General features: G+C 43.3%; 1 protein-coding gene across 1 annotated transcript; it reads left to right on the plus strand.

Annotated features, from left to right (window-relative positions):
* Positions 1 to 1,238: 1,238 nt before the first annotated feature.
* Positions 1,239 to 2,264, plus strand: LOC134910987 (52 kDa repressor of the inhibitor of the protein kinase-like). Its single transcript, XM_063919381.1, has one exon. It carries the CDS (start codon positions 1,239 to 1,241, stop codon positions 2,262 to 2,264), a length of 1,026 nt encoding a protein of 341 aa, XP_063775451.1.
* Positions 2,265 to 11,229: the final 8,965 nt, after the last annotated feature.

An 11,229-nucleotide genomic window follows, 5' to 3' on the forward strand; every position in this document is an offset into this window, starting at 1 on the left:
TCAGCTACCTCATTGCGCCTCTTTTTTTCTTTGCGTCATGTGCTGTTTGGGGAGGGTTTTTTGGAAGGGACATCCTGCGTGACACTGCAGTGCCACTCCTAGATGGGCCCGGTGTTTGTGTCGGCCACTAGGGTCGCTAATCTTACTCACACAGCTACCTCATTGCGCCTCTTTTTTTCTTTGCGTCATGTGCTGTTTGGGGAGGGTTTTTTGGAAGGGACATCCTGCGTGACACTGCAGTGCCACTCCTAGATGGGCCCGGTGTTTGTGTCGGCCACTAGGGTCGCTAATCTTACTCACACAGTCAGCTACCTCATTGCGCCTCTTTTTTTCTTTGCGTCATGTGCTGTTTGGGGAGGGTTTTTTGGAAGGGCCATCCTGCGTGACACTGCAGTGCCACTCCTAGATGGGCCCGGTGTTTGTGTCGGCCACTAGGGTCGCTAATCTTACTCACACAGTCAGCTACCTCATTGCGCCTCTTTTTTTCTTTGCGTCATGTGCTGTTTGGGGAGGGTTTTTTGGAAGGGCCATCCTGCGTGACACTGCAGTGCCACTCCTAGATGGGCCCGGTGTTTGTGTCGGCCACTAGGGTCGCTAATCTTACTCACACAGCTACCTCATTGCGCCTCTTTTTTTCTTTGCGTCATGTGCTGTTTGGGGAGGGTTTTTTGGAAGGGACATCCTGCGTGACACTGCAGTGCCACTCCTAGATGGGCCCGGTGTTTGTGTCGGCCACTAGGGTCGCTTATCTTACTCACACAGCGACCTCGGTGCAAATTTTAGGACTAAAAATAATATTGTGAGGTGTGAGGTATTCAGAATAGACTGAAAATGAGTGTAAATTATGGTTTTTGAGGTTAATAATACTTTGGGATCAAAATGACCCCCAAATTCTATGATTTAAGCTGTTTTTTAGTGTTTTTGGAAAAAAACACCCGAATCCAAAACACACCCGAATCCGACAAAAATAATTCGGTGAGGTTTTGCCAAAACGCGTTCGAACCCAAAACACGGCCGCGGAACCGAACCCAAAACCAAAACACAAAACCCGAAAAATTTCAGGCGCTCATCTCTAAATTTTTAATCCATGCGGTTGTCACAGTTTGAATTTGGTGATTGGTGATGCTTCAAAATCATCTGTAAAATCCGTTTTTCTTTTTGGTGTTCTTCAGAGATTGTTTACGTTGTTTGCATCTTCTACAAAACGATGGAGTATTCTCAAAGAACACGTAAAAAATATGTCTTTGAAAAAAGTCTGTGAAACACGATGGGAATGCAGAATAGAAAGCTTGAAAGCAGTCCGTTATCAGATGGCTGAGATACATGAGGCACTCTTGGACATGGAAGAAAATATAGATGATCCATCATTATCGTCGGAGGCAAAATCACTTTCTTTAATTTTGGAAGACTTTAGTTTTATTCTTACTCTTATTATATGGTATGATCTTCTCTTCCAAGTGAACATTGTTAGCAAATCTATGCAATATGGGTCTATTGATCTGCCACTTTGCAACAACCTACTACAGGTCTGCATTAGATTTGTGAAAGATTATCGAAGTTCTGGCTACGTATCCGCTATGGTTACTGCTAAAGAAATAGCTTCAGTTTTAGGGATTGAGCCAAGAGTAAAGATGCATAAAAGGCAGAGAACCAAGAAAAGAATGTTTGAGTATGAGGGCCATGATGAGACTCCTCAAGAAGATGAAGATTGTTTCAGGGCAACAGTATTTTACCCACTAATTGACAACATGACTACATCACTTGAAAGGCGTTTTAGACAATTGTCTAAGCACAACAAAACATGGAGCTTTCTCTACAACATCAAAATGTTACCTGAAAAAGAAGAGCTGCTTAAATTGTGCAATGACTTGGAGCATATCCTGAACAATAATACTGAATCTGATAATGATGGTTTTCAGTTGTCTGAAGAACTAAAATATATTCAGCCTACTATTGTCAAAGACTCTGTCACACCCTTAGAAGTCCTGCAGCACATTTCCCAAACTGATACAGTAGGATTATTTCCAAATGTGTGGGTCACACTAAGAATCATGCTTACCATTCCAATTACAGTTGCTAGTGGTGAAAGAAGCTTTAGTAAGCTAAAATTGATAAAGACCTATTTACGATCCACAATGTCTGAGGAGAGGTTATCATCACTTGCTATACTGTCAATTGAGAACGAAATGGTCGAAAGCATAGATTATACTGCGGCAGTACAATCTTTTGCTGCTGCGAAGTCTAGGAAAGTTTCATTTGTGTAGGAAATCATTACATTCCTTTTCTTTAAAGGATTGACCTTTTGAGCACTATTATATTTCGATTCTTTAAAATGTGAGCTATAGAGTATAACGTGAACCGTAAAAAAATTAAAAAAAGACTTTGCATTTGTGGTAAACCGTTATTGTGCACTTAATGCAAGTGAAGGGTCTTAAAGTTTTTTTTATTTTATTTTTACAGCACTTGATCTTTTTTATTTTCTATTGTAAGCTGCTATATATTACAAAAAATTACCATGATGTAAATAAAGATAAACCTTGATATACGTTTATCATTTTGTGCAATCTGTGACAGTGAAGGCCATTTACTTTTTTTTTTGTAATCCATAAGTTTTATTTTAATCAATTTACTCTATTGGACTTTTAAATTGTTTATCTTGATTCTCTGTATAAAGTTATTCTTGTGCCCTTATTGCAAGTGAAGCCTCTTCACTCTTTTCTTGTAACTAAACTAATTTATATTAATGTACACAATTGTATAAAGTGAACTTTATAAAAGCTGAACAATGTTTATCCTGCTTCTTTACATAAAGTTATTTTTGTGCACTTATCACAAGTGATGCCTCTTGACTTTTTTTTCTGATTTAAAGTTTTATATTACATTACAAAATTTTTAGACCTATTTACACCATTTATCAAAACAGTATATATGAAATTTACTGGGGGGGGGGCACTTTTTGGAATTTGGGGAGGGGGGGGGGGGGCGCATTTTCAAAGTTCGCACTGGGAGCCAGATTGTCTAGAAACTGCACTGACTACCAGGATGATCAGAATTTGTTCTCTTAGTGTGAGTGGTTTACGCTCAGGTGTAACTGGTCTTCGTCCCTGTGGTATTGCCGCTATCACCCTCTAGCTCTTGGCCAGATTGGCAGCCTTAGGGTTCCGCACCTTTAAGCCAAAATCCAGGCGTTTAAGTAGCTTCCTTTCTTTCTTACTGTAGATGTCACATCGATATGTCCCAGCATGAATCTCGCAGACGTTTGGAAACTCCCACCATGTAACCTCCTAACTTTATAGGGTTGAAGGCCTCATCCTCCGTTGTCATTCTTCCCCTGGCTACTCCCCAATAAAAGTCCAAGGTCTCTGGGTCTGTTTTAGATTCTACTGGATCGAAACAGGTAATTTTGACGTTTAGTAGCCCAGTAAGATAGGCCCATGTCCAACCTACTATGTAACTAGTGAGACAAGTAGAAAATGTTGTATAAGCTGCGGAACAGGCACAAGGCTTGAGACCAGATGCATAGTCCACAAGGCTGGCATGCACAATGATTGTGAAAAGGTGGTCGTTGAGTGCGTGATCAGCTGGATGTGCGGCCTGAGAACATACACCCGGACTATTGGGGATTACTTTAATTTCACCATTCTCAAAGTCCCTCTCATGATCCCTGTTTTTCCATTTTAATGCATAAAAGCAACCTGCCAGTAGCCCAGTAATGATGCCAACTACCAGGATGATCAGAAGTCGTTCTCTTAGTGTGAGCGGTTTATGCTCAGGTGTAACTGGTCTTCGCCCCTGTGGTATTGCCGCTATCACCCTCTGGCTCTTAGCGACATGCTGCTCCTTGCTGGATGTGTCTTATACTGCATGTTCATGCATTGTGCTGCATTAACCCTCTGTCTCACATCGTACTGTTTTACCAGGTTAATAAATCCCTGGTTAAAATATTCATTGTGTGGACTAACCTAATGTTTGCATGTTTTGCATCTCCAGTGTAATGTGCTACTAAACGTCAAACTCACCATTCTCAAGGTTCCTCTCACGATCCCTGTTTTTCCATTTGTTCAAACATCACTGTATTAATGCATAAAAGCAACCTGCCAGTAGCCCAGTAATGATGCCAACTACCAGGATGATCAGAATTTGTTCTCTTAGTGTGAGTGGTTTACGCTCAGGTGTAACTGGTCTTCGTCCCTGTGGTATTGCCGCTATCACCCTCTAGCTCTTGGCCAGATTGGCAGCCTTAGTGTTCCGCACCTTTAAGCCAAAATTCAGGCGTTTAAGTAGCTTCCTTTCTTTCTTACTGTAGATGTCACATTGATATGTCCCAGCATTAATCTCGCAGACGTTTGGAAACTCCCACCATGTAACCTCCTAACTTTATAGGGTTGAAGGCCTCATCCTCCATTGTCATTCTTCCCCTGGCTACTCTCCAATAAAGTCCAAGGTCTCTGGGTCTGTTTTAGATTCTACTGGATCGAAACAGGTAATTTTGACTTTTAGTGGCCCAATAAGATAGGCCCATGTCCAACCTACTATGTAACTAGTGAGACAAGTAGAAAATGTTGTATAAGCTGCGGAACAGGCACAAGGCTTGAGACCAGATGCATAGTCCACAAGGCTGGCATGCACAATGATTGTGAAAAGGTGGCCGTTAAGTGCGTGATCAGCTGGATGTGCGGCCTGAGAACATACACCCGGACTATTGGGGATTACTTTAATTTCACCATTCTCAAAGTCCCTCTCACGATCCCTGTTTTTCCATTTGTTCAAACACCACTGTATTAATGCATAAAAGCAACCTGCCAGTAGCCCAGTAATGATGCCAACTACCAGGATGATCAGATTTTGTTCTCTTAGTGTGAGTGGTTTACGCTCAGGTGTAACTGGTCTTCGTCCCTGTGGTATTGCCGCTATCACCCTCTAGCTCTTGGCCAGATTGGCAGCCTTAGGGTTCCGCACCTTTAAGCCAAAATCCAGGCGTTTAAGTAGCTTCCTTTCTTTCTTACTGTAGATGTCACATCGATATGTCCCAGCATGAATCTCGCAGACGTTTGGAAACTCCCACCATGTAACCTCCTAACTTTATAGGGTTGAAGGACTCATCCTCCATTGTCATTCTTCCCCTGGCTACTCTCCAATAAAAGTCCAAGGTCTCTGGGTCTGTTTTAGATTCTACTGGATCGAAACAGGTAATTTTGACGTTTAGTAGCCCAGTAAGATAGGCCCATGTCCAACCTACCATGTAACTAGTGAGACAAGTAGAAAATGTTGTATAAGCTGCGGAACAGGCACAAGGCTTGAGACCAGATGCATAGTCCACAAGGCTGGCATGCACAATGATTGTGAAAAGGTGGCCGTTGAGTGCGTGATCAGCTAGATGTGCGGCCTGAGAACATACACCCGGACTATTGGGGATTACTTTAATTTCACCATTCTCAAAGTCCCTCTCACGATCCCTGTTTTTCCATTTTAATGCATTAAAGCAACCTGCCAGTAGCCCAGTAATGATGCCAACTACCAGGATGATCAGAAGTCGTTCTCTTAGTGTGAGTGGTTTACGCTCAGGTGTAAATGGCCTTCGTCCCTGTGGTATTGCCGCTATCACCCTCTGGCTCTTAGCGACACGCTGCTCATTGCTAGATGTGTCTTATACTGCATGTTCATGCATTATGCTGCGTTAACCCTCTGTCTCACATCGTACTGTTTTACCAGGTTAATAAATCCCTGGTTAAAATATTCATTGTGTGGACTAACCTAATGTTTGCATGTTTTGCATCTCCGGTCTAATGTGCTATTAAACGTAAAACTCACCATTCTCAAAGTGCCTCTCACGATCCCTGTTTTTCCATTTGTTCAAACACCACTGTATTCATGCATAAAAGCAACCTGCCAGTAGCCCAGCAATGATGCCAACTACCAGGATGATCAGAAGTCATTCTCTTAGTGTAAGTGGTTTACGCTCAGGTGTAACTGGTCTTCGTCCCTGTGGTATTGCCGCTATCACCCTCTTGCTCTTAGCGACACGCTGCTCCTTGCTGGATGTGTCTTATACTGCATGTTCATGCATTGTGCTGCATTAACCCTCTGTCTCACATCGTACTGTTTTACCAGGTTAATAAATCCCTGGTTAAAATATTCATTGTGTGGACTAACCTAATGTTTGCATGTTTTGCATCTCTGGTGTAATGTGCTACTAAACGTCAAACTCACCATTCTCAAGGTTCCTCTCAAGATCCCTGTTTTTCCATTTGTTCAAACACCACTGTATTAATGCATAAAAGCAACCTGCCAGTAGCCCAGTAATGATGCCAACTACCACGATGATCAGAATTTGTTCTCTTAGTGTGAGTGGTTTACGCTCAGGTGTAACTGGTCTTCGTCCCTGTGGTATTGCCGCTATCACCCTCTAGCTCTTGGCCAGATTGGCAGCCTTAGGGTTCCGCACCTTTAAGCCAAAATCCAGGCGTTTAAGTAGCTTCCTTTCTTTCTTACTGTAGATGTCACATCGATACATCCCAGCATGATTCTCACAGACGTTTGGAAACTCCCACCATGTAACCTCCTAACTTTATAGGGTTGAAGGGCTCATCCTCCGTTGTCATTCTTCACCCTGGCTACTCTCCAATAAAAGTCCAAGGTCTCTGGGTCTGTTTTAGATTCTACTGGATCGAAACAGGTAATTTTGACGTTTAGTAGCCCAGTAAGATAGGCCCATGTCCAACTTACTATGTAACTAGTGAGACAAGTATAATATGTTGCAGAAGGTGCGGAACAGGCACAAGGCTTGAGACCAGATGCATAGTCCACAAGGCTGGCATGCACAATGATTGTGAAAAGGTGGCCGTTGAGTGCGTGATCAGCTGGATGTGCGGCCTGAGAACATACACCCGGACTATTGGGGATTACTTTAATTTCACCATTCTCAAAGTCCCTCTCAGGTCCCTGTTTTTCCATTTTAATGCATAAAAGCAACCTGCCAGTAGCCCAGTAATGATGCCAACTACCAGGATGATCAGAAGTCATTTTCTTAGTGTAAGTGGTTTACGCTCAGGTGTAACTGGTCTACGTCCCTGTGGTATTGCCGCTATCACCCTCTGGCTCTTAGCGACACGCTGTTGCTTGCTGGATGTGTCTTATACTGCATGTTCATGCATTGTGCTGCGTTAACCCTCTGTCTCACATCGTACTGTTTTACCAGGTTAATAAATCCCTGGTTAAAATACTCATTGTGTGGACTAACCTAATGTTTGCATGTTTTACATCTTCGGTGTAATGTGCTACTAAACGTCAAACTCCCCATTCTCAAGGTTCCTCTCACGATCCCTGTTTTTCCATTTGTTCAAACACCACTGTATTAATGCATAAAAGCAACCTGCCAGTAGCCCAGTAATGATGCCAACTACCAGGATGATCAGAATTTGTTCTCTTAGTGTGAGTGGTTTACGCTCAGGTGTAACTGGTCTTCATCCCTGTGGTATTGCCGCTATCACCCTCTAGCTCTTAGCCAGATTGGCAGCCTTAGGGTTCCGCACCTTTAAGCCAAAATCCAGGCATTTAAGTAGCTTCCTTTCTTTCTTACTGTAGATGTCACATCGATATGTCCCAGCATGAATCTCGCAGACGTTTGGAAATTCCCACCATGTAACCTCCTAACTTTATAGGGTTGAAGGCCTCATCCTCCGTTGTCATTCTTCCCCTGGCTACTCCCCAATAAAAGTCCAAGGTCTCTGGGTCTGTTTTAGATTCTACTGGATCGAAACAGGTAATTTTGACGTTTAGTAGCCCAGTAAGATAGGCCCATGTCCAACCTACTATGTAACTAGTGATACAAGTAGAAAATGTTGTATAAGCTGCGGAACAGGCACAAGGCTTGAGACCAGATGCATAGTCCACAAGGCTGGCATGCACAATGATTGTGAAAAGGTGGCCGTTGAGTGCGTGATCAGCTGGATGTGCGGCCTGAGAACATACACCCGGACTATTGGGGATTACTTTAATTTCACCATTCTAATAGTCCCTCTCATGATCCCTGTTTTTCCATTTTAATGCATAAAAGCAACCTGCTAGTAGCCCAGTAATGATGCCAACTACCAGGATGATCAGAAGTCGTTCTCTTAGTGTAAGTGGTTTACGCTCAGGTGTAACTGGTCTACGTCCCTGTGGTATTGCCGCTATCACCCTCTGGCTCTTAGCGACACGCTGTTGCTTGCTGGATGTGTCTTATACTGCATGTTCATGCATTGTGCTGCGTTAACCCTCTGTCTCACATCGTACTGTTTTACCAGGTTAATAAATCCCTGGTTAAAATACTCATTGTGTGGACTAACCTAATGTTTGCATGTTTTACATCTTCGGTGTAATGTGCTACTAAACGTCAAACTCCCCATTCTCAAGGTTCCTCTCACGATCCCTGTTTTTCCATTTGTTCAAACACCACTGTATTAATGCATAAAAGCAACCTGCCAGTAGCCCAGTAATGATGCCAACTACCAGGATGATCAGAATTTGTTCTCTTAGTGTGAGTGGTTTACGCTCAGGTGTAACTGGTCTTCGTCCCTGTGGTATTGCCGCTATCACCCTCAAGCTCTTAGCCAGATTGGCAGCCTTAGGGTTCCGCACCTTTAAGCCAAAATCCAGGCGTTTAAGTAGCTTCCTTTCTTTCTTACTGTAGATGTCACATCGATATATCCCAGCATGAATCTCGCAGACGTTTGGAAACTCCCACCATGTAACCTCCTAACTTTATAGGGTTGAAGGCCTCATCCTCCGTTGTCATTCTTCCCCTGGCTACTCCCCAATAAAAGTCCAAGGTCTCTGGGTCTGTTTTAGATTCTATTGGATCGAAACAGGTAATTTTGACGTTTAGTAGCCCAGTAAGATAGGCCCATGTCCAACCTACTATGTAACTAGTGATACAAGTAGAAAATGTTGTATAAGCTGCGGAACAGGCACAAGGCTTGAGACCAGATGCATAGTCCACAAGGCTGGCATGCACAATGATTGTGAAAAGGTGGCCGTTGAGTGCGTGATCAGCTGGATGTGCGGCCTGAGAACATACACCCGGACTATTGGGGATTACTTTAATTTCACCATTCTCAAAGTCCCTCTCATGATCCCTGTTTTTCCATTTTAATGCATAAAAGCAACCTGCCAGTAGCCCAGTAATGATGCCAACTACCAGGATGATCAGAAGTCGTTCTCTTAGTGTGAGTGGTTTATGCTCAGGTGTAACTGGTCTTCGTCCCTGTGGTATTGCCGCTATCACCCTCTGGCTCTTAGCGACATGCTGCTCCTTGCTGGATGTGTCTTATACTGCATGTTCATGCATTGTGCTGCATTAACCCTCTGTCTCACATCGTACTGTTTTACCAGGTTAATAAATCCCTGGTTAAAATATTCATTGTGTGGACTAACCTAATGTTTGCATGTTTTGCATCTCCGGTATAATGTGCTACTAAATGTCAAACTCACCATTCTCAAGGTTCCTCTCACGATCCCTGTTTTTCCATTTGTTCAAACACCACTGTATTAATGCATAAAAGAAACCTGCCAGTAGCCCAGTAATGATGCCAACTACCAGGATGATCAGAAGTCGTTCTCTTAGTGTGAGTGGTTTATGCTCAGGTGTAACTGGTCTTCGTCCCTGTGGTATTGCCGCTATCACCCTCTGGCTCTTAGCGACATGCTGCTCCTTGCTGGATGTGTCTTATACTGCATGTTCATGCATTGTGCTGCATTAACCCTCTGTCTCACATCGTACTGTTTTACCAGGTTAATAAATCCCTGGTTAAAATATTCATTGTGTGGACTAACCTAATGTTTGCATGTTTTGCATCTTCGGTGTAATGTGCTACTAAACGTCAAACTCCCCATTCTCAAGGTTCCTCTCACGATCCCTGTTTTTCCATTTGTTCAAACACCACTGTATTAATGCATAAAAGCAACCTGCCAGTAGCCCAGTAATGATGCCAACTACCAGGATGATCAGAATTTGTTCTCTTAGTGTGAGTGGTTTACGCTCAGGTGTAACTGGTCTTCGTCCCTGTGGTATTGCCGCTATCACCCTCTAGCTCTTAGCTAGATTGGCAGCCTTAGGGTTCCGCACCTTTAAGCCAAAATCCAGGCGTTTAAGTAGCTTCCTTTCTTTCTTACTGTAGATGTCACATCGATATGTCCCAGCATGAATCTCGCAGACGTTTGGAAACTCCCACCATGTAACCTCCTAACTTTATAGGGTTGAAGGCCTCATCCTTCGTTGTCATTCTTCCCCTGGCTACTCCCCAATAAAAGTCCAAGGTCTCTGGGTCTGTTTTAGATTCTACTGGATCGAAACAGGTAATTTTGACGTTTAGTAGCCCAGTAAGATAGGCCCATGTCCAACCTACTATGTAACTAGTGATACAAGTAGAAAATGTTGTATAAGCTGCGGAACAGGCACAAGGCTTGAGACCAGATGCATAGTCCACAAGGCTGGCATGCACAATGATTGTGAAAAGGTGGCCGTTGAGTGCGTGATCAGCTGGATGTGCGGCCTGAGAACATACACCCGGACTATTGGGTATTACTTTAATTTCACCATTCTCAAAGTCCCTCTCATGATCCCTGTTTTTCCATTTTAATGCATAAAAGCCACCCTTCCAGTAGCCCAGTAATGATGCCAACTACCAGGATGATCAGAAGTCGTTCTCTTAGTGTGAGTGGTTTATGCTCAGGTGTAACTGGTCTTCGTCCCTGTGGTATTGCCGCTATCACCCTCTGGCTCTTAGCGACATGCTGCTCCTTGCTGGATGTGTCTTATACTGCATGTTCATGCATTGTGCTGCATTAACCCTCTGTCTCACATCGTACTGTTTTACCAGGTTAATAAATCCCTGGTTAAAATATTCATTGTGTGGACTAACCTAATGTTTGCATGTTTTGCATCTCCGGTATAATGTGCTACTAAATGTCAAACTCACCATTCTCAAGGTTCCTCTCACGATCCCTGTTTTTCCATTTGTTCAAACACCACTGTATTAATGCATAAAAGAAACCTGCCAGTAGCCCAGTAATGATGCCAACTACCAGGATGATCAGAAGTCGTTCTCTTAGTGTGAGTGGTTTATGCTCAGGTGTAACTGGTCTTCGTCCCTGTGGTATTGCCGCTATCACCCTCTGGCTCTTAGCGACATGCTGCTCCTTGTTGGATGTGTCTTATACTGCATGTTCATGCATTGTGCTGCATTAACC

The sequence above is a fragment of the Pseudophryne corroboree genome, chromosome 4, assembly GCF_028390025.1.
Source record: "Pseudophryne corroboree isolate aPseCor3 chromosome 4, aPseCor3.hap2, whole genome shotgun sequence".
Lineage (NCBI taxonomy): Eukaryota > Metazoa > Chordata > Amphibia > Anura > Myobatrachidae > Pseudophryne > Pseudophryne corroboree.